Source organism: Podarcis vaucheri, assembly GCF_965113315.1.
Source record: "Podarcis vaucheri genome assembly, chromosome: 7".
Lineage (NCBI taxonomy): Eukaryota > Metazoa > Chordata > Lepidosauria > Squamata > Lacertidae > Podarcis > Podarcis vaucheri.
This window is the reverse complement of record NC_138765.1, coordinates 40,685,271-40,708,794: the sequence shown is the minus strand read 5'-3', so window position 1 is coordinate 40,708,794 and position 23,524 is coordinate 40,685,271. Positions and strand designations below refer to the sequence as shown.

Below are 23,524 nucleotides of genomic sequence, written 5' to 3'. Positions count from 1 at the left end.
AGCCCAGGCTTAACCAGTACTGATGGAAGGTGTAGTTCAAAAACATTTGGAGGGTTCCAGGTTGAAGGTGATTTGAAGCAACCTGGGTAAGCTTCCAGGGGCCACGTGCTAGGGGTGGGCTGGGCCAGGGGTGGGGAGGAATGGCAGTGCAGCGAGTGATTTTACACTTCTATAGACTACTTTGTACACACATTCAAACACCCTTTTCTAGCTTCATTTCAAGTAAGCGAAGAGGGCATCCACAGAGTTGGAAGGACATATTCCAGACTTGAACTGGGGGGTGGGAGGAGCTGGGCCAGTAAGTGGTGTGGTTGTGAAAGAATTCAGGGGGGCCTGGAGGGCCACATTTAGTCCTGGGGCTGAGGCTCTCCATTCCTGATTTAGAGGATCTTTTAGGAACAGGCAGAGAAGAATGACATTGTGTGTGTGTAAAAGGAAGCTACTGGCATACTGGAGGGGGTTAGCGAGGGAGGGGGTCATCTCTTAGGTGACTGGTGGATTTGGAAAGCTGATGGTTGTATTTACTAAAAGATCAACTTTTACTTTCAGGCAAAATCAAGGGGCGTTGAGAAAGCAAGGGAGCAAATGTTCACTGGAGAAAAGATCAACTTCACTGAGGTATACCTACTTTTTATTTTTGTCTGTGGGTTCCTGCTCAGTAACAGGGAGGAGGTGTTTTCAGCACACAAAGCAGTTACCTTTGGACTTCTTTGGGTTTCAAGCAGCTGTATAGGGTTTCTGGAAAATAGAGTCAGAGAGTGTATGCTTGGGTTTTTGTGGTTTGGGGGGGTATAAAGGCAATGATCTGGCCACCATCCTCTAGATATTTTGCTATGTAGTCCAAGGATTAAATATTAGACTGCTTTTCAGTTGCCAGATTCATGAATAAATTGCCAGATTCATGAATAAATACCGTATTTTTCGCTCTATAACACGCAGATTTTTTCTCCTAAAAAGGAAGGGGAAATGTCTGTGCGTGTTATGGAGCGAATGTGTGGTCCCTGGAGCCGAAAAATGAGGCAAAAATCAAACCGCGCTTCAGGGAGAAGGGAAGCCTGAAGAGAGGAAGTGGCAGCTTTCCTGCATTCTGCCTCAGGGTCTTACTGCCCGCCCTCTCTGTTTCGTTGCTGTGTTTGCTCAAACGGAACAAAGAGCAGGGGAAGCCCCTCCCCTCCAGGCAAGTAGAGGGGAAAGCAGAGCGTCCGTCCTTCTATCCTCTCCCTGCTCCGGAGGAACAATGTTTGTGAAGGGAAGAGAGATTACAGGTTCGGCTTAAAATTCTGATTTGACTTCCTGCTTTTTGTTTTTGGAGACACACAGCATTCAAATATGCTTTCTTCCATTTAAAGAGGGAGAGAGAGAGAGAGAGCACACGCTGGCTGGCTTGTGTGGGTGGGTGGGTGGGGGGAAACTTTTGCCTTCCTTTCCTCACGTTATAGCCCTCTCCTGCATTCTTAGCCTTCTGTGTTTTTCCTTCCCTCCCCACTTAAAATGTGGTTACAAAGCATGGATCCACATGGATCCTCAGGATCTTTGCATTGGGTAACCCCAAATTCACCATCAGAGCACACAGCATGTCCATGGCTACAGCCTGTCCCCCCCCAAAAAAAAATCACGCACCCACTGTTGCCTGGGGCTGCAATGGTGCAAAAACGTGGTTAAAAAGTATGGGTCCACATGGATCCTCAGGATCTTTGCATTGGGTCAGCCAAAATTCACCATCAGAGCACATAGCATGTCCATGGCTACAGCCTGCCCCCCCAAAAAAAAATCACGCACCCACTGTTGCCTGGGGCTGCAATGGTGCAAAAACGTGGTTACAAAGCATGGATCCACAGGGATTCTCAGGATTTTTGCATTGGGTCACCCCAAATTCACCATCAGATCACATGTCTGTGGCCACAGCATGAAGCACAAAAATGATACGTCCACTGTTTCATTCAGAATATTTTTTCCCTTGTTTTTCTCCTCTAAAAACGATGTGCGTGTTATGGTCAGGTGCGTGTTATAGAGCGAAAAATACGGTAGTTTTTCCAATATATCTGGTTTGTTTTTGTGTTAGTTTTTTTTAACTTCACATGAAGCTAAATGTGTGAATAGTCTCATTCTGTCAAAAAGTGTATTGCATCTCTATGGGGACATGCCTCTTCTATGATCTTGAACTGGTTTCATATCTTCTCTCCCCCTTTCTGGGCTAATAGAAGCCTTATAGTTGTTACAGATCAAGCTGACCTGATGTGAACAGGATGTGAAATGAACCAGGAAGTCCCCTATGGATCTCTGATTTTGCTGATTGACCTTGGAGAAACCTCCTTTCTGACAGTCCCGCCATCACCTCCATGTGGATCTAAAATCCACAATATAATGCAGAGCTTGATAGAAGGATTGCTATCTCAGTAATTCCTGAATCAGCTCTGTATTTTATTGGTTATAATATAATAACCCATAACATGAAGCGTGTTGCATACTGGGCACTAAGTATTATTCTCAACACACATTCTTTGCCACTGCAAAGCAGAAATGCCGCAAGTTTTTGTTGGAATTTTACGATTGCTTCACATTAAATGTTAAGGAACTTCTCTGAGATGTGTCAAGTGTGTAGAAGCCACTTCCTCTTCATGGCAACTGAAGCTCCCCTTCTGTGGTTTTGGTGTTCATTATTTTGGTGCACAATGCTATCTGAAGGATGGCCTCTGTTGTGTACCAAGATCACCAGAAGCCCCTTCGCATGTCCATTTGCCCTGTGACACGCAGAACGCAAAAGTGAGGGGCATGCTGCCATTTTCCTCAGTGGCACCCAAGTAGTGCGTGTAATCGGGTGGAAAGAAAGGAGTGTTTTGTTTGTTGCTTTTTGCAACGCTATTGGCCGTTTCTGCTTTTGTTGCTCTTCTGGAGCTGTTGCTGCAACAGAAAATTCCTGTGTTGGTAAATTGTGGCGCTGTGTATGTGTTTAGATTTCCTTTTCATGTATTTGTAAGCTGCTGCAGGGACTTCGTGGTTGGGGGTGCAGTATACACACCAGTAAATCCTGCACCATCCACACACAGGGAACAGTGCAGGGGGGCTACCCACAGGGCTTGAGTGTAACTTGGTCCTCCGTGCCACCGCTGTGCCAGAGTGCTTTCCAGCATCACTCTTCCTGTCTTCCCTGCCCCCAGGTGGCAGAATAAATTTCTTCCCTAGGCTGGCCCTTAAGAGCATCAGAAGAGCCTGCAGCTGGATCAGGCCAGTGGTTCATCTAGCCCAGCATCCTGTGGCTGGATCATCTAGCCAAGCAACCTTGATTTCTTGTGTGTCCCTTCCTGTGGGTAGGGGGCTGCCATCACTTCCTCCCTCTCTGTCTGCTGTTGTTGAACATCAGATTGTTATAAATAAGTTTGTCATCGCTGTTTAGTAATAAGCACCAGCTTAACGGCCTACCTGTGTTAGGGCAAGCTACCCATCTCATCTCACTAATTGAACATACATTCAAAGAAGCAGGTTTTGTATTCTAAAACACATACTTCCCAGACTCTGTAGTTTCAAATAAAGAATTGTAGGAAGTAAACATGCAAGTCTCTGTCATAATTTTTGACCTTTAACAATAATTTCTGCAGTCTGTTTCTTGCTCCCGTCATTCGCCAGATTGCTTCTTGGCTGTTTAAAAATGTCTGTTTCCCTCACCCCTACTTCTGCCCAGTGAAGCCTTTTTGGAAACCCCAGACTACACTCTAGTCTGTGGCATCTGACCCAGTTGTGGTTGTTACTGCTTATTTTAGTTTTTACACACACACACACACACACACACACACACACAATATTAAAAAAAGATCATTTATATCACCTGTATATTATTTGCATGTTTTATAGCACTTGATTTTTCATTATTTTTCAGTTTTCAACTCCTTACTGTGAAACTGCTTTGAGAGATATAAAACAAGTGAATGCACAAGATGTTTGAGTGGCTGAGTGAAGGACAGGATGGTCTTCTTGGTTCCAAAGGCAATCAGCAACTAGTGGTCTCATTTCCTTCTCCTTCCTGGCTGCTGCAATCTAAATTCCTCTGGTCCTCTTGGCCCAAGCACCTTTTGGTTTAGAAAAGAGACTCAATGCCCAACATCCTTTGCCTGAGCGGCTCGTATGTGCCACCAAACAGTACTTGTGAAGTTTCTGGAAACTGCAGGAGGGGAGAGTGTCCTTGTGCTGGGGCTAGTTTGTGGGTTTCCCATAATGAGCATCTGGTTGGCCACTCTGAGAACAGGATGCTGGACTAGATGGGCCACTGGCCTGATCCAGTAGCCAGACTCTTATGGTCATTGCAGAGTTCCCATTCACTGTGGTCTACTGGAAGAAGCAGTTCCTAGTGGGTTGTGTCCCAAACTATAGAAGAAAACCAGCAGAAAGAGAACAGAAAATAGTTTGTCTTGCTCCTTCAGATCAGTGCCAATCAGTTCTGCTGAGATTCTTGGTTTTGGTAAGTAATTGTTGCTTGGCACTATCCATAACTGTCTTGTCCTCTCTTCTCGTTTTAGAACCGAGCTGTGCTCCATATTGCTTTGCGGAATCGCTCAAATACTCCAATATTAGTTGATGGCAAAGATGTAGTCCCAGAAGTGAACAAAGTTTTGGAGAAAATGAAGAATTTCTGCCAGGTATCCAAGTATTTGCTGGTTGTGCTCTGTGGATAAGGCAGGTATCATGTCGGCTGTCATGCGGACTAGTAGTCCCTCAGCTGTTTACATATTTCTGTTGGAACAAATCAATGTTCATTGTGTAGCAAAAAATATTGTCTTCTATATAACATATATATAGGTATATATACTATATAACAGTGCTCTTCACTCTTGGTTCCCCAGCGGTTTTTGGATCCCAACTCCCATGATCCCTGATCATTGGATGGCCTATGGGAATGATGGGAGCTGTAGTACTGTCCTAAATAGCCCAGTTCTCTCTCTCTGCAAAATATCCCTTGCTGTAGACTCTTTGGTATGCTCTGTATGGTTGAGAGAACAACTTTTTTTATATAGATTCTAGTAATGTAGCAACCCTTCGTCATATACTGTATACACAAAACTCCATAGATTTAAATAACAAAGGTTGTATGAGATCACAGTCCATATAACTGGGCTTTGTATTCAGGAATGTGATCAGCGTTCCTGATCATCTGTTCCCCTCCAGATGTTTTAGACTACAACTCCCATGAACCCCAGCCAACACTGCTTTGTAGTCCAAAACATCTGGAGGGGACCAAGGTTGGAAAACGCCACTTTAAATAGAATTGGAATGCTCTGCTATTTTTTATTTATTACAGTTACTTATATGCTGCCTTCTAGGGTACAATTCCTTCCAAGGCAGAAAACAAGTAGTATTAAATTTAATTTTTTAACTTTAAACAAACAATATTAACTTATTAAAAAGTCACCCAGCTCCTTCCCACAGGGCAGTTGGTAGATGGCAACGCAGGTTGCAAGATGGTCTTCACCTGTTCCCCTCTTTCCTGGAATCCTCCCCACTAAACTAAGCAAGTGGTCCACCAAGCAATTGAAATCTAACACCCAGTTCCTCACCATGTGTCCACACAGTAACCCTGTGTGGTAGGTTAGGCTGAGAGGCAACGATTGTCCTATCTTCATGGCTGAGTGGGGATTTAGTCTCCCAGGTCCTAGTCCTACATTCTAACCACTGGAATTACTGGAAAGCACTGTATAAAGGCCATCTTTGTACTTGCAGAAAGTTCGCAGCGGTGACTGGAAAGGCTACACGGGAAAAGCCATCACTGATGTGGTCAACGTTGGCATTGGCGGATCAGATTTGGTGAGCTGTTCTGCTGCGTGACTTCTCTTTGCAAAGGAAGCACTTGGTGTAAATGTTTAGCTGCTCTGACAGCCTTTTGTCTTTAGGGGCCCCTCATGGTGACAGAAGCCCTCAAGCCATATTCCAAGGGCGGTCCTCGTGTTTGGTTTGTCTCCAACATCGACGGTACCCACATGGCCAAAACCTTGGCTGAGCTGAACCCCGAGACTACACTCTTCATCATTGCATCCAAGGTACGTTGCAAGTCCTTTAATCCATCAGCAGCTCATGCTAAGTAGAGGATTAAATATGCAAAGGTGACCTCTCTAGACCAGGCTTACCCCAGTCTGCCCTAGCATCGTATGGCCTGGGGTTGATGGTAATTGTTGTCAAATTGTGGGCACCAGGTTGGGAAGGCTGCTGCACATTGCCTTTGCTCATGCCAGCCTTGGTGACTAGGCAGGGGAGCAGGTTGCCCTTGGTTTATTGAAGTATTTGTTAGCCAGTAGCTTTAGTTAAGCTTGCTGGCTTTGGGCTTAGCTGAACTAGGAGAAAAATACAATAGATGATGCACTGATTTTTCAGATGCTTGGCTTTTTATGCAAGCTGTACTTTGCTAGGGTTCCTCAGTATTTTATCTGAGAAGCCATAGAGTTGGAAGGGACCCAAAGGGTCATGCAGTCCAACCCCCTGCAATGAAAGGAAAAGGCAGGCAAGAGTTTAGAAAGCTTAAGTGGGAAGAGAACTTCAACCTATAGGCTTTGTTTTGTGAATTGGAACTCCCCAGTTCCTCTGAATTTTGTTGTATGTTTATGCAATGGTTTATGTTTAATAATTTTTTTGATGCATTTAATATTGTATTGTGGGTTTTAAGTATTTATGCACACTACCCTGAAATCGGCTTTTGGGTAAAAGTGTGGTATAAGAATTATTGAAAAAGAAATAAATCCAGGTTTCCTGCCTGAATGCTGTTGAGAAGACTAGTATCTCATGGCTCTCATTTGCCTGGATGCCTTTAGACAATTGGTTAGGTTTGGAAAGGGATGAATAGCATTTTTTTAAAAAGCTTGCTTTATAAACTAGTCTTTTGTTATATAATGAAAGAATTTTTTGGAGATGGATGGGAGAGGAGGAGGACGTGATGTTGGTCCTTAAAGCTACATTTTAATGGTTGAATAAACTCCAATAGAGCAGGGTGATACTGATGGAACTGCATGACTGGCCATGTCAACGTGTTTCATAAAGAGGGAAATATTTTTTTGCTGATGAGCAAATTGGGACAGTCTGGAAAATCAAGGGGAACAAAGGGCCCCATGTTTAGATCCACAGCAGATCAGTCAGAGCAATTATTGGCTTGAGTGATTTCAAATCTTCCTGCAAGTTTAAAATTAGCAATCAGAAGAAGGGCCCCATCAATCTGAATGTTCTCCAGTGCATGCCCTCATTGTAATGAATGGGGCTTGCACAGGTCGTTGTCCTGATGGTTATTACCCAAAGTGTGTGAGACTTCTAAATGACTTTTAAATTCTCAAAAGGTAGTCATTAGGATTGTGTATGCTGCAATTTTGAGGGGAAAGTGCAGATGTGATGGAATTCAGCTTCTTGAGAACATTAAATAAAAAAGGCAAAGAAGTGCACAAGATGGTGTGTGTTGGTACTAGCAAGCTATGTAGCTGGCATTGCTTGGGAATTTGAAGAAACCAAAAAATTGGTGGAGTTTTTAAAGGTTCTGTCCGCCATCTTGTTTCAAAATGGCACCCAATTGGATCCAAACGTAAGATGAAAACCCACTTCTCAATCACAGGAATCATGCTAGATTTGGTTATGATATCTTTATCTGAATGTGGATGGGCGGACAAAAAACTTTTCAAAATACAGATCTAGAAATAATAATGTAGGTAAAGATAATACAAATAATTATATTTTATAAAGAAGTATGTAAGAACTAGAAACTGCTAAAATGTGTGAGCCAAGGCAGCTCTAGGTGTGCAGATGGGAGCACCTTGGACTTTGCCTGTAGTTTCCCCATTGTGCTTTCTGTTCCTTAAAAGTTGCCTAAGTGGCTTGTCTAAGTCTTTAACTGTTTTTCCCCTCTTCTCTTGGTGCACAGACTTTTACCACCCAAGAAACCATTACCAATGCTGAAACAGCCAAAGAGTGGTTCCTAAATGCTGCTAAAGATGTAAGTGAAAGTTCCTTGGTTATGTGCTCAGTTGTGTAAATAAATTAATCTGTAAAGGGGCAAATGACTAATGTAGATACAAAGGTAGCCCGGAAAGAGACGGGAGTCAGCTTCAGTAAACATTTCCTGCCTTGTCCCTTAGAAGCAAATTTTTACTTGTGGTTGGCAAGCCTTCTCCATCTCTAAAACATTTTTGGTGCAAGAGTGTTGGGTGCCGTTTCTGCTGTCTTACTTCCTGCTAGGAACTGCTACATGCTTTCACCCAGGTGGTCATAGAACTGTAGCTGGAATCCTCTACAAAAATCCTCTTCCAGCTGAAACTGTAAACTGGGAGCCAGTCTTCAGAATGTGTTTGCCCATCCTTCCTTCCTAGTTGGCATTTAGCTACGGTCCTCTGCACCAATACTAACCACAGTTACCTCCACAGCCATGGTTTGCAAATGCATCTCAAAGCATTGCCTCGTAGTCTGGTTTATGAGGGAGCCAGGTGACTGTTGGTGGACATGACTGAATGTGGGGAAGGAATGGAGGGCAGGCAGTTTCCTGTGTCATGAGAAGGGAGCACATGCCCCTCAGGCAGACTCCAGGCCTGCAAATGTTGTTGCAGGGAGAGCCTGTGTTCCATCTGCGCAGGCCTGAGGTGTCTTTAGCAGACTCCTCCCTGGGAAAGTTTTGGAGCCAGTTGGGCTGCAAGGAAACCTGAGAGTAAAGGCAAGCTAGCGAGTGCCCCTTTGATATTTGGCAACTCCTTTGCAGCCTGAAACCAGGTTGTACTTGAGTCAGGACTTGGCCTTTTCAAAGGCAGATGCCTGAACTATGAATAAGTTCCCTGAAGTGGAGCCCTGCGTTCTCCAGCAACTTCTAAAAGGATGTGCTGCTGCTTTGCTATAACTATCTTTATCCTGATGGAGGGGCAGAGTTGCCTGTTTAATGGAGTCTAAAAAAGACACTGTGCAGACACTGAACTGCAGAAGAAGCTGGGGTTGAGAGGTTGTTAATTGCTGCATGGTATGGGGCAGTTAAACAGCCTTTTCATACTGGCACATGTTGCTCTTGCAAAATGCCTCTCCACCACCTTACAATTCTAAAAATGATGAAATCGCTAGGAAGAAACCAGGACACCCCCCCCCAAAAAAAGCAGCTCCAATAGGGTGGAATCTGGAGCATCGTAATCTGGGTTGGAATCATCATCATGGCAAGTAAGGCAGAAAGTTCAGGGCTGGATCCAGCACTTCTGGGGGACTGAAAGCGAGGCAAGCTCAGTGTGCAAGCAGTGGGTACACTACAGTAGGTACACTATAATATTTTTATTTATACTCCTCCCAGTATAAGCGTACAAAACACACCAAACCATTTTGTGCTTTTTAAAACAAGTGTAACTATCTTCAACCCCTAAACTTGCTTCCTAGAATGATAGAATATTAATATACCACTGTTTAATTGGTACGCTGTTTAATGCCCTGGAGGGGATCCTTGGCATTGCTTGATGCTCTGCCACTGTGCCCAACAAGTCTGGTGGTGTTGCTGTTAAATGCCAGGTTGGTTTGATCCAATGCTGTGCTTTTGCATGAGCTGCAGCTGGTAACTGCATGGCGGTGAGCTGTAATGTCTTGAGGAGGAAGTTGGTTGTGCTCATTCCACAGACAAATTCATTTCTGCAGCAAGAACAGTTCCCTCCAGTTTTGCTGGAGTACAACCCACCCCATCCAGCCCCCAGAGGTCAGGAGTGATGGGAGTTGTTGTCCAGAGACTTGGGGAGGGGGTACCATGTTGGGTAACCCTGCTATGTATAAACTGGAGCACAATTCTACTCAGTTGGTCAGCTAATAATAATATTTAAAGCAAGCTTAGCTACTCTGGAGAACAGTCAGCAAATGCTGTCCCAAGGGAAGACATACCTGAGTTGATGTTTATCGCAGGATGTTTATCTTAATTGAATATTTCTTAATTGAGGGAGTTGTTTCATGTTGTGTTCTTAGAAACATTGACTTTCCTCAGTGTATTGATGTTCCTTGATAAGAAGCTCAGTAATGACTGACATGCTCTCCCTCCCAAAAGGCAGTTTGCCCACCTCCTACCTTATTTCCCCCCTGGCTGCACCTTTGGTGTTGGGAACAATGTATGCTTTTGCTGAATTAAGATTCCATTGGGGGAAAAAACCTGATAGGATATTTAGCTTTGGGGAGGTGGGGCAGCAGTGGTGGTCTCTGAACTTTAGTTATGATTACCAGGGCTGTCGTGGCAGTTCAGGATATATTGATTGTTTTGTTACCCAACAATCTTCCTTCCTTCCTTTTCTTTCAAGCCTGCGGCTGTGGCCAAGCACTTTGCTGCCTTGTCTACCAACGGGGTGAGTATTTCAGTTTATAAGTTTCTGTAGTTTTTTGCCCTTCTAGAACAATTTAATAGCAGTGTTGGGATCAAAGTAATGTGATGCGGAGATCAGTGATGCTAAGTCTCCTGTTGCTTTACAAAACAGCTGTTGCCTTGAAGATGTGGGAACATTTTGATGACTTTAGGTCTTCCCCTACCGAGTTTGTAGCATATTTGAGGAAATTGCATGGCTGGAAGGAAAGGGTTAACCCCTCCCCTCCATTGCCATTCCTAAATCTCCCATGACATTTCATGTTTGGACCACAGCTGAAAATATACGATGGAAATAGAAAGCAATACTATTGGGATCTCTTGAAATATTCTACATACTGCACTTAGTGAATTGATCCTACATGTGCTGGTTCTTAACTAGCCAAAATGGCACTTTTTGCTGAAGCGGGTGGGGTCTCCTAACAACTCTCAGCAGCACCCTTAACAAACTACAGCTCCCAGAATTCTTTGGGGGTGTCATTGGCTGTTTAAAGTGGTACAGTGGTGCCTCGCAAGACGAAAAGACTCCGTTCTGTGATTCTCTTCGTCTAGCGGTTTTTTCGTCTTGCGAAGCAAGCCCATTTACGGATTAGCGGATTAGCGCTATTAGCGCTTTTAGCGGCTTATCTGCTGATCGGATCAGCTGATAAGCGGCTTAGCAGCTTAGAAAAAGGGGGGAGGGGGGAAAACCCGCAGGAACTCGCAAGACATTTTCGTCTTGCGAAGCAAGCCCATAGGAGATTTGTTTTGCGAAGCACCTCCAAAACGGAAAACTCTTTCGTCTAGCGAGTTTTCCGTCTTGCGAGGCATTCGTCTTGCGGGGCACCACTGTATAATGCTTTTAGTGTATAGTGTGAATGTGGCCTTATTCTTCCTTCTCTCTTTAAAAAATACAGCCACAAGGGTGGCGCTGTGGGTTAAACCACAGAGCCTAGGACTTGCCAATCAGAAGGTCGGCGGTTCGAATCCCCGCGACGGGGTGAGCTCCCGTTGCTCGGTCCCAGCTCCTGCCCACCTAGCAGTTCGAAAGCACGTCAAAGTGCAAGTAGATAAATAGGTACCGCTCCGGCAGGAAGGTAAACGGCGCTTCCGTGCACTGCTCTGGAACGCCAGTAGCGGCTTAGTCATGCTGGCCACTTGACCCGGAAGCTGTACGCTGGCTCCCTCGGCCGATAAAGCGAGATGAGCGCTGCAACCCCAGAGTCGGTCACGACTGGACCTAATTGTCAGGGGTCCCTTTACCTTTAATATATTGGTTGCTCTCTCCCTATAGATGTAAATAGTGTTGCTAAGGCTTTCCCAGGAAAGCTCTACTTTGATAAACATTCCTACTGTGGCTTCCCAGCCACTGAATGTGTTTTGAATATGTATTTTCCCAACCGTAACTGGAGATGCCACTGAGGGTTGAACGTGGGGCCTTCTGTATGCAAAGCAGCTGCTCCACCATTGAGCCACAGCCCTAGTAATTTTTGCAGGCTTCTCTGCCTAGCACCAATCTGATCTCTAACTGTTGCTCTCTCTCTCCCACCCCCCACCCCCTGCTTTCCCCCCTTTTTAGCCTAAAGTTAAAGACTTTGGAATTGACACTCAGAACATGTTCGAGTTTTGGGACGTAAGTAAATCATGCTATGCAAGTCCATCATTGGACAATAGGACAGTGCTTCTCACTCTTCTAGAATTCAGTCTCCCCACAGACACATTTTCCTCCAGATACACAGGGAATCATTGCATGCAGCCTACTTCTGCACCCAGGAACCTGTTGTGAGACAGCAAGGCTTCTGAATACCAGTTGCTGGAAGCAACACGGGGGGTGGGGGGTGGGGGAGAGGTCTTGTGCTTGGCTCCTGCTTGTGGGCTTCCCAGAAGAGGCGTCCGGTTGACAACTGTGAGAATAGGAAGCTGGACTAAATGGGTTATCTGCCTGATCCAGACAGCTCTTCTTACATTCTTAGTTGTTTTTTTTTTACTAAAACAACAAACCATTAATGCTCAAACATACGTTAGCATGTACATAGACAGATACACACCAACGGATCAAAGTCTTCTCCTAAACATCCAGAGCCAGTGTGGTGTAGTGGTTAAGAGCGGTAGTCTCGTAATCTGGGGAACCGGGTTCGAGTCTCCACTCCTCCACATGCAGCTGCTGGGTGACCTTGGGCCAGTCACACTTCTCTGAAGTCTCTCAGCCCCACTCACCTCACAGAGTGTTTGTTTTGGGGGAGGAAGGGAAAGGAGAATGTTAGCCGCTTTGAGACTCCTTCGGGTAGTGATAAAGCAGGATATCAAATCCAAACTCTCCTTCTTGTGTTAACCAAGTGGGGGAATGAAAGCTTCCATGATTTTGCCCAATCTTTAAAGCCATACAGGTTGGTAGGCATCACTGCCTCAGGACCTGATAATTCCTAGGAACTGTATATGCCTTCCAGGTGTGAACCTCCCTCCTCAGTTTGGGATAGAATTAAAGTCTGTTCCGCAGCAGCAGCGATGTGCTGACCCCCTCCCCTTTGCTAATATTTGCAGTGCAGGGGAGCTTTGATGAAGGGCAGATTTTGGGGGTCACCACCATGAATACACTGCAGAAAGTCTGGCCTCTTTGGCTCTTTTGCTAAGGAACTTGTCAAAGGTCAAGCTAGGAGGCCTCTGAACACATTTCAGTCTAGACAGCTGCTGGGTAATAGGAGATAGTTTGCTGCTCCCAACTTCTGGACTTCATGAGTTATTATAAGCTGTGACATTTTGCCTGATGGGAGCCTACTGTATATAAACTAGGTCAGTAAAAAGGTCAAATGTCAGCCTTGCTTGAGATCTTGAAAGTGGTGCAGGGGCTGAACTTCGATCTTTGAGCTTATCATAAACTGCCTGGCAGTGAAGAATCCAAAGTTCATGACCGTCCAAGGATTTGGCTGCACCTTTTCCTTACCTCATCCTCCTGGCATAGAAAGGTGTCCCTTTCCCACTTCCCATGTGCCAGATTCCTCCTTAAGGTGCCCAAGCTCAGGTGGCAAAGCTCTGCCCCAAATGCATACCCTGAAAGACCTGGCGCTGGGAATGCCCACTTGCTCCCTTTCATCTGGTGCCTCATTTTTCCCTAGTTTGGTGGGTCAAACTTCCCCTTATCCCTCTTTTCTAAGTCCTAAGAACCCAAAAGCTAGTGCTCATTCTACTCATAGTAGACCTATTGAAATTTGTTTGCATGACTAACGTGGGTGCATTAATTTCAGTGATCTTCTCTGAGTAGCTACAACCCACATTATTTTGCTTTAAACCAGTGTTTCCCAACCGGTGTTCCGCGGCACACTAGTGTGCCGCGAGATGTTGCCTGGTGTGCCGCGAGATGTTGCCTGGAGGGAGGCGAGTCCAAAAAAGGTTGGGAAACACTGACTTAAGTTTCTCTTTCAAAAAGGAAATGTGGGTTAAAGCGGCGACACTGCCCCCCACTCACTTTCCTGCTCTGGCTTCCCTAACAGTTTTCCGAGTTGCGTCACTGGATCCAGCCCCCTTTTCCACAGGTGACACGGGGCTGGAGGGAGGGAAAGAGGGCTTTACGTCGCGCACAAAGGCAGCCTCCTAGAAGCGCTCTGGGCCGGCGCCGTTTCGCCGAAGGCGTCGGAGGACCCCCACCCTCAGCTCCTTCAGAAAGGAAGCCCCGCCCCTCGGCTCCCTACAAGGCCAGCCGCTGCACGCACGCACCGGCTCGTCATCGGCTCCGTCTGTTTCCAACCCCCCTGCTCGCCTTCGCGCGAGTTCTCCTGAACGAGCAGGAGAAGGAGCTCAAGCGGCGCCTCAAGCGGCTTTACCCGGCCGTGGACGAGCAGGAGACGCCGCTGCCGCGCTCCTGGAGCCCGAAGGACAAATTCAGCTACATCGGCCTCTCGCAGAACAACCTGCGCGTCCACTACAAAGGTAGAGGGACGGAGGGAGGGCGAGGCCGAGGCCACCGCCATCCCCAGGCCCCCTCCGCCTCTTCCTCCGAAAGGCAGGCTAAGAAACTCCCAGGGAAGCTCTGAACATCTCCCCCGAAACCGTCGGGAGGCTTCGATTGTTGCCTTTCTCCACCGAGGTCGGTGGACCCCGAGCCTAGGCTTCCTTCCCGCACCCCGCTTTCCGAAGACCGCACACCAGTTGGGCCAGTACATATTCCCCTCCCGTGACTGGAGCGGAATAGCCCTTTCTCTTCTTCCCCAACCCTTGTCGTTGGAGGAGTCCCTCAGTCCCTCGCTTTGCTGCCTCCTCCCCCCCCACCCCCAAAGCTTGGAGGTTCCCCGGCAAGGGGGAGGGGAAAAAATTGAAACTTACACTTTCGTGCGTCCCTCCTGGCGTGACGCTGCGCACTGACGTCACGGGGCTGTAATGGTGGTGTGCCTCGAGATTTTTTTCATCAAACAAGTGTGCCTTTGCCCGAAAAAGGTTGGGAAACACTGCTTTAAACATCTGTTTTGTGATTTCTGTTGTAATGGCCACTGGTGACAAACAATAACAGGCACTTTGGAACTCCTTGCCTCTTGATTTGAGGCAGGTGCCATCACTACAGTTTTCGATGCCTGTTAAAACAACTTTGTTGAGGCAAACCTATGCAGACATTCAGAACTTGCATGTTTTATTTTTATTTTGCTACTTTTTGCATCTTTTGAAAATTTTTAATACCTGTTTTCTGTCAATAACTAATGTTTTATTTTATAAAACATTATAATATATTACATCAAGAAGTATATATATTTAAAAATACTTGACTGACTTTTTCTGTAAACTCCCCCCCCCCCAAGGGATATAGAGATGTTGTTACAGTGCCTGCTTTTGCCATGGATTCAATCTACAGCCACCTTTGCTCTCCAGACATTTGGGGCTAGAAAATCCCCCGTCAGTGACGCTGGCTGTGGGGCTAAAGGAGAGTTGTAGTTCAAAATATCTGGAGAGCACCCAGTTGAAGTGAATTGGGGGTTCTGTGCTGGAGTGCTTTGCAGAGGAGTACCTTGTGGTCTGTGCCTAGAATACCTTGATCTTCTCAAATGACTTTCCTCTCACCCTACCCTCTTTTCTGTTTGCAGTGGGTTGGTGGCCGTTATTCATTGTGGTCTGCCATTGGCCTCTCCATTGCTCTACATATTGGTACGTATCCAGAGTTCTTGGCATGATATCTTCTACTGCTACTATGCTGGGCTGATACCTTTGGTTTTGGGGGCTTAAAAAAAAAAGAACAAGTACCTTTTAGAAAGCTAACTATTTTTTTATTATTAAAAAAATTGAGTGGCTCATAACTTTACAGATAGCTGTTTCTGGTTCTCAAAACTAGAATAGAAATCTAATAAAAATGGGGGCAGGGAGCAGCCTTCTTCTCTTCTTTCCAAGTTGAATGCTGTGTTGACTCAGTAGGGTTAAATTGTACAGGCACGTTGGGTTCGGATCATCAAAATCCAAACCACAAACTGCTTTTGAGTTTGACAAACCTAGCAAGCAAACGAAACAATGAGGAATAGAATTCTGCAGTTGTGTGGTTTGCAAACAGGCGTTTCCACTTAATAATACTGGTGTTTGCTTTTTTTAAAAAAATCTATTTAGGTTACGATAACTTCGAGAAGCTGCTTGCTGGAGCCCATTGGATGGTGAGTATTTGGTTATTCTTCACAGATGATTGTGTCTGTGTCTCCACCTATTTGGTGACTTTAAACTAGGATTGGACAAAGTCATGGAGGAGAGGGCTATCAGTAGCTACTAGCCAATACTGATATGCTTTGCACCAGAAGCAGTAATGCTTCTGAACACCAGTCACTGGGAACCTCAGGAGGAGAAGTGTGCTGCTCTTGAACTCAGGTCCTTCAAGAGAGCTTTCCATGAAGACCTCAGAATGGCCACTATGAGAACAGGATGCTGGACTAGATGGGTCATCAGCCTGATCAGAAGGGCTCTTCTTACGGTTTTAACCTGGTTGTTAGCTGGGGTTATGTAGGGCAAGCAAGAAACATCCCCCCCCCCCCAATTCTTAATCAGTCATCTCTCTGGCTTGGTAGATCAAAAGCACTGGTCATACACAGTGAAAGTCCATGCAACTCCCATTCACAGTTATAGGAACTGGTAGAAGCACCACTGGCTGAATGGGTTCTTATTTTCCAGTATGTTCAGAGGTTCTAGTATTATCCTCCCCTCTGCCCAGGGCACTGTTGGCTTTCACAAAGTAAAAACGTCTGCTTTCTACTGCTAGAAGCCAGCTCTGCATTGTTCTAAAGAAGCTGGAGTTTCATGAGTATGTTTGACATTGGGTCCAGGATGGCCCAAGTGTGCTGTAGGTTTGGTTTTTAGAACATGGGTGTGTTTTACATCCATTTCCCTAACAGGACAATCACTTCCGCACCACTCCTCTGGAGAAGAACGTGCCTGTGTTGCTGGCAATGCTAGGGGTCTGGTATATCAACTGCTTCGGGACTGAGACCCATGCGCTTCTGCCCTACGACCAGTACATGCACCGCTTTGCAGCATACTTCCAGCAGGTAAGGAGTTGTCGTCCTTGGGAGTCATTCCCTTGTGCTCCTTATCGGTTGGTCTGCTCTCTGAATCCAGGCTTGCAATCTTAGGAGCGGAATGAGGATCTGTGAATGCACATTGGGCACATTGGGTGCAGGGAAGCATCCACGTTAATTGCAGTCTGTGGGTAGTTCCACCAAATAAGAGTTGTGGCTTGCTGGGTCACAGGCTGCCAACGCTGCACGGAGTGCAGGCCACTGTCCAACCCTTCTGGTGGTGCACAATTAGCTGTGTGTGTCTCCTCTGTTCTGGCTGATTCTAGTACTATATATGGTTTCATTGCTGCTGTTTTACTGTATGTCTTTTATTGAAATGAGTTTTATTTCCTGATTTTTGCAAGTACAGTGTTACCTCGGGTTACATACGGTTCAGGTTACATATGCTTCAGGTTACAGACTCCACTAACCCAGAAAAAGTACCTCAGGTTAAGAACTTTGCTTCAGGATGAGAACAGAAATCGTGCTCCGGTGGTGCAGTGGCAGCGGAAGGCCCCATTAGCTAAAGTGGTGCTTCAGGTTAAGAATAGTTTCAGGTTAAGAACAGACCTCCAGAACAAATTAAGTACTTAACCCGAGGTACCACTGTATCTTGGAGACTTCTAAAGTGACTAATAAATTGAATTGGTGGTGATTTATGTATTAAGTTTGAACCTCCGCTGTCATTTAGGGAGACATGGAATCCAATGGGAAATACATCACCAAGAAGGGCACTCGTGTGGATTACAATACTGGGCCAATTGTGTGGGGTGAGCCTGGAACCAATGGGCAGCACGCTTTCTATCAGCTGATCCATCAAGGTATGTTGAAAAGTGGATCCTATATTCTGAGCATTTTAGTAGAGCCAGTTATCCCAGAGTTGGAAGGGGCCTTGGAGGTGGTGTCTCATCCAGGAAGGACAATATAGGACGACCAGGCAGGTGCCTGGCCAGGCTGCACCTAATAACTTTCACCAAAGGAGAGCAACCCACATATCCAGACAGCCTATGCCACTGCCAAACAACTTCTTCAGTGTTGTTGAGTTCCATGCCTGCTTTCCATAGTTAAACCTAGCTCAAGGTGGCTTACAACATCAAAAGGTGTGTGTGTGTGTGTGTGTGTATGTATACACACGCACACACACACAGAGTAGATTATGTAGTTATGATCAATAAATGAAAACATCTCAGCAGGTATACAATTAAACAATCCCCACATGAGTCGTAATAAGGTCTAACAATAAAAATACACAAGTATGAAACATCTCCAAAATTAAATCTTGACCCCCAACAAAAATCTGAGCACCAGCTTCTGTAGTAGGAGCCAGTCAGCCACATACATCCCCCCCCCTGTGGCCAGGTGATAATAGACCAGTTAAAGCAGGGAGCAGGTCATATAGGACTCCCAGCAAAGATCGTCTTCTCGTGTTCAGCTGAAATCTGCAAATTCCACATATTTAAAATTCATCTGGGTTTTTTTGTTTTTTGTTTTTGCTTACATCCCACATTTTGTTCAAGAAGCTCAAGGTGTCATGCACAGTTCTCCTCCCTCTCCCTGTATTACCCTCACAACCACCCTGTGAGGTAGGTTAGCCTGAGAGGGGGTTGACTGGCCCAAGGTGATGTAATGAGCTTCACAGCTTATTTGGGGATCGGAACCCTGGTCTCCCAGGTCCTGACCAGACTTTGTAACCTCCCTCCACCAGCATACCACATTGGTTCACGTTCTGTCCTTTGGCGTAGCAGAGAGCAAGTTGATGTATCTCAGGCACTTATTAATCTGACCACTGTAATAGTGCTCCAGTTTGATGTGAATTAAGCATCTGCGTAAGCCACTGTCAGTGTGTTACAGCAGCGGAGATGTCAGGTCACTTAGAAATAAAGCAGCAAATTAGAACTAGTTTCCTACGGTTAGCCTTGTCGAACAAGTTTTCTTAATGAAACCTAACTGCATCAAAGTGAGACTCTCATAAAATCTCTTTCTTTTTCTTTCTTTTTCGGTAGGAACTCGTATGATCCCGTGTGACTTCCTCATCCCAGTCCAGACGCAGAATCCTATCAGGAAAGGGCTGCATCACAAGGTGAATGGCCAACAACGAATAGCTTGTTTTCAAAGCAGTTTCTTGCATGTGGGAAAACTTGCATACCACAGAGAAAGCAGATCCTTGCAAGAGATTCTTCTTTGGAGAGGCTTTCATACAAACTCAAGACGTTCCCTTATACAGCGGAACCTCTACTCATGTACGGAATCCGTTCCAGAGGTCCGTTCGTGAGGCGATCTGGGTCGCTGGGAGAAACACTGTTCTGCGCATGCGCATTTGGCGGCTGTGTCATTCTGCGCATATGCAGACGGTGGCAGCTGCTTCTGCGCATGCACGAATTGTGGCAAACCCAATATTTACTTCCGGGTTTGCCGCGGTCGTGAGTCGAATTGTTCACGAATAGGGGCAGTGGTAAGTCAAAGTTCTACTGTACTTAATCAGTTTGTATGTCTGTTGAGCCCAGCCTGGACTCCAGCTCCTGCCAGCACAGGGTTTTGAAGCAAAGCTGTGTATAAAACAAGTACATTGAACAAAATTGCTATTTGGCATAATTCTATGATATGCTACACAAGGTAAAATATATATACATATGTATACATACATACATATGTATATATACATGTGTATATATTTTACCTTGTGTAGCATAGCTGGCTTGGCTCAGTTACTTGCTTTGATGAGCATTGCAAGAAATGAAGCCCAGTCTCTGGGTTCTGAGATTTCAGCATGTGCTATCAGAAGTGAATAGGTTCCATCTTCTTTGCTTTAAAGGGAGGCAGTGGCTAGCAAAGGGACTTGGCAACAGGCCTCCAGCAAGAGATAAATGTTTTCTAGCACACTAGATGTGTCAACCAGCTTACCAGTTCTAGGGTGTGCTATCAATTATTGGTTTTGGGGAAGTGGGCGGTGGGGTGGAGTTGGGTGAATAATCACGGTTAAAAAGGCAGTTATCCTCATCTGTTCCTTTTTGGATTTCACTTCCTTCAATCATAGTATTTGCAATCCTGCCCTAACCATTTATATTTTAATAGTAACTGAAACTGGCACCTTCCAAAATCTGGCAATTGCCAACCTTGGCACTATCAGTAAATACCCAATTAATAGTTTAAAATGAGAATTTAAGTTGAAATCAATTCAACAGAGCTAGCTCACTTGCCTTTTTTTTTAGGTGTTGGCCAATAATTTTGTGGATCTTTGTAAAGCTGGAATCTCAAAATGTGGCAACTTCATTGCATTCCTATCACATGTGCAAGAAGTGCGCCTTCATTTTGCACCCCTCCAACACCATGGAGTATGAATTGGATTGATATTCGCCAAGCATAGAGGAGTAAGATGCCATTTCTGGAATGCTTACAGTGCAGTTTCCTTAAATGAAGCTGGGATTGCTTTGTAGGGAAATTTTGTCCATGTGGTATTCCAGTCCTTGGCAATAGAAATAAAAATATTAATATGAACAGTTGTGATATGCAAATCTATTTTATTATGTATTTAAAAAGGATGGAGAAAATCAGCAGCAGGGTATCTAAAATATGAAAGCGCAAACCACCTCTCTGTCCTAATCCTGGTCACCACAGAAAATGACACAGGCCTCTCTCTCTCTCTCCTTTCCTGCTAGATCCTTCTGGCCAATTTCCTTGCCCAGACTGAGGCCTTAATGAAAGGGAAGACCACAGACGAAGCTCGTAAAGAGCTGCAGGCTTCTGGGCTGAGCGGGGATGCCCTGGAGAAGATTCTTCCACACAAGGTACCGTTTCAAGCACCTGGGTGGGTCACAGGCATTGCACCATGGTTTGCAACTGGATGGATAAACTGAAGGCCAAGCAGGGTGACTCCCCTGCGAGGAAAGGTTGCTGTGTTAGGGGCTTCTTAGAGGAAAGGTGAGCAAGAGGTGGCATGATAGAAGTTGATGAAATTATGGCTACCGTGGAGAAAATGAGTAGAGAAAAGTCCTGTCCCCCAGTAACCCCAGAACTCAAGGCCATCCAATGAAGCAGAATGTTGGAAGATTCAGGACAGTAAAGAAATAATAATAATAATAATAATAATAATAATAATAATAATAATAATAATTTATTTATACTCTGCCCATCTGGCTGGCTTTCCCCAGCCACTCTGGGCAGCTCCCAACAGAATATTAAAAACACGATAAAACATCAAAGATTAAAAACTTCCCTAAAGAAAGGACTTCTTCACACAGCTCAGAGTTAAAGTGTGGAACTTGCTCCCACAGAAGGCAGTGGTGGCCAGCAGCTTGGATGGCTTTAAAAAACAGTTTTGGACAAATTAATAGAAAAGGCAGTCAGTGGCTATTAGCTGTCAGAGGCAGTAATGTTTCTGAATACCAGTTGCTGGAAACCAGAGCAGGGGAGAACACTCTTCTTGCTTGCTGGTTTTCGACAGGCATCTGGTTGGCCACTCTGAGAACAGGATGCTGAACTAAGTGGGGCATTGGTCTGATCCTGCTGGCTGTTCTAATGTTCTTACGATACTGAGCCACCTACAGGCAAAGACTCATTTGACCCTGCCTGTATAAATTAAATGAAACTTTCATATAAATGAAAGCTTTCACTTAAAAAAAGAAAAGAAACAAATACTGTGGCCTGAACAGTCATCTGTTTTGAAGTGGTATTGAAGTATTTATTGTCTTTAGGGTCTTACAGGGGAAGACAGGTCCCTGCTCCAAGGACACTACAAATCTAAGCCTGTCAGTGACAGCCAGGCACCAAACAAGGGATGAGTATGGGTGCTTGAGCTTTTGCTTTTATGAGCCGGAAGGACCCTAATGTTCAGACACAAGCTTGTTCAAGGGAGGATTTGAAGAAGTGGCACACCCTGTAGCTGTTACGGTTTTTCACTGATGATTTGGCTGTGAAACAAGAAGATGCATTATTGACAGGTGTCTGAAGAGTAGAGTGTAATAATAAATGTTTATCTCTTGTGTTTCCTTTATAGGTCTTTGAAGGAAACCGCCCAACCAATTCCATTGTGTTTACTAAGCTTAACCCATTCATTCTTGGAGCCTTAATTGGTAAACGTCTTACTCTTGAGTATTTGTATTCATAGGCTGCTTTGTCTTCTATAAGACTCACTACTCATCCTGCCTGTCTTCTTTTCTTTAATCTGTTACAGCGATGTATGAACATAAGATCTTTGTTCAAGGAGTTGTATGGGATATCAACAGTTATGACCAGTGGGGGTAAGTCACTTTCATGTATATGGGGGGAGGGGCTTTCCTTGCAAAATGAGTCTCTTTCCTAGGGGTTGGACTCCCACTTAACTTGAAGATCAGTCTAGGTCAAACTTGTTTCATAGTGGAAGAATAAGCTATTTGCACCTTGGCCTATTGCTGTAGCAACTTTGCTAAAGGATCAGCAGGTAATGTTCTTGACAGGTTGGACTGATCTTCATTGCCATCAATTGTGTGAGAAGTTTCCCCTTCAGACAACCAAGCTGCACTTAGTTACTGAAAAGCCTCCTGCTTTTTTTGGTTATGCTTTTGTAAATAAAAACACCTAAAAAAGCAAAAGTTAAACATACATAGTTGGAAACATATACTGAAGGGAATACATTATTCCCCTTTATTAAGGGGAATAATCCCACCTTTATTATGAAGAGCCTTGCTGGATCAGGCCAAAGGGGGTTCATCCAGTCTAACATTCTGTTCTCACAGTGGCCACCCAGGCACCTGTGGGAAATGTGCAAGCAGAATTTGAGCCCAAGGAACCCTCTTCCCTTCCTGTGGTTTCCAGCAACTCGCATTCAGGAACATTACTGCCTCCAAATTGAAGGCAAAGCAATATCCATCAAGATTAGTAGCCATGAAAATACACATTCTGGATTGCTTCTTCTCAGCCAGTAAATCTGTTCCTGCCAGTGTGGCTCAACAGCTAGCTAGCATGTATTTGGACTGGGAAGACCTCGGATCAATCCTCCGCTCAGCCACAAAGCCTGCCTTGTTCACCTTGGGTTGTGTGGTTGCAGGTCTTGCTGATTTGCACCCATGCTGCCCTAAGCTTCTTGGAGGAAAACCAGGTTATAACCAGTGTCTAAGCCAGGCCTTTGGCCTCTAGCCTAAATCCATCCTTTTCCTTCCCTTTGTATGTAAAAACCAGTGTTGAGCTTGGAAAGCAGCTGGCCAAGAAAATTGAGCCAGAACTGGAATCTGATGCGCCGGTGACATCTCACGATTCCTCCACCAACGGGCTGATCAGCTTCATCAAGAAACACCGGGCCTGATCTGAGGGCAGGAGGGCTGCGTGCCGACGACAATCCAACCGCCAAACACCCAGTTCGATGTTGTAGTCTGTACTTCGTTAACCACTCTTAACTGGAATAGCACTTTTTTCACCAGTTCTGGCCTCTCTTCACTTGTTAGCTGTTAACGGTTAGCCTTGTTGCTTTTTTGAGCGTTGTTGCAAACAAAACCTTTTTTAATCTTGTGACACCTGGAAAATGCTGTTTAGTTGCTGTTCGTGGCAGCTGAATTGTAACTGTTGGGTACTGTTCCCCCACCCACTCACTTCCCGCTCCAGCTCCACTCTGTATTGCCTAGATGGAAGCTGCACAACAGGCAGCAGCAAAAAACCCCTTTGCCTGCACTGTATCTTGTGAAGCTGGTGCCATTGTGAGACACCCCACCCCAACTTGTATAAGATTATACCACAGTTAACTAAA

The 23,524-nt window shown here is 45.2% G+C and overlaps 1 protein-coding gene across 1 annotated transcript in view; it reads left to right on the top strand.

The window, feature by feature from the left end:
* GPI (glucose-6-phosphate isomerase) overlaps positions 1 to 23,524 on the top strand; it is a 33,737-nt gene extending 10,213 nt beyond the window's left edge. The window contains exons 3-18 of the mRNA XM_082232788.1: positions 550 to 618; positions 4,512 to 4,631; positions 5,710 to 5,793; positions 5,880 to 6,026; positions 7,883 to 7,954; positions 10,260 to 10,304; positions 11,877 to 11,930; positions 15,364 to 15,424; positions 15,875 to 15,918; positions 16,648 to 16,800; positions 17,501 to 17,630; positions 18,813 to 18,889; positions 20,466 to 20,594; positions 21,803 to 21,878; positions 21,980 to 22,046; positions 22,963 to 23,524. Coding sequence (XP_082088914.1) covers positions 550 to 618; positions 4,512 to 4,631; positions 5,710 to 5,793; positions 5,880 to 6,026; positions 7,883 to 7,954; positions 10,260 to 10,304; positions 11,877 to 11,930; positions 15,364 to 15,424; positions 15,875 to 15,918; positions 16,648 to 16,800; positions 17,501 to 17,630; positions 18,813 to 18,889; positions 20,466 to 20,594; positions 21,803 to 21,878; positions 21,980 to 22,046; positions 22,963 to 23,086 — 1,452 coding nt within the window. The 3' untranslated portion in view covers positions 23,087 to 23,524. The remainder of the gene's footprint in view (positions 1 to 549; positions 619 to 4,511; positions 4,632 to 5,709; positions 5,794 to 5,879; positions 6,027 to 7,882; positions 7,955 to 10,259; positions 10,305 to 11,876; positions 11,931 to 15,363; positions 15,425 to 15,874; positions 15,919 to 16,647; positions 16,801 to 17,500; positions 17,631 to 18,812; positions 18,890 to 20,465; positions 20,595 to 21,802; positions 21,879 to 21,979; positions 22,047 to 22,962) is intronic.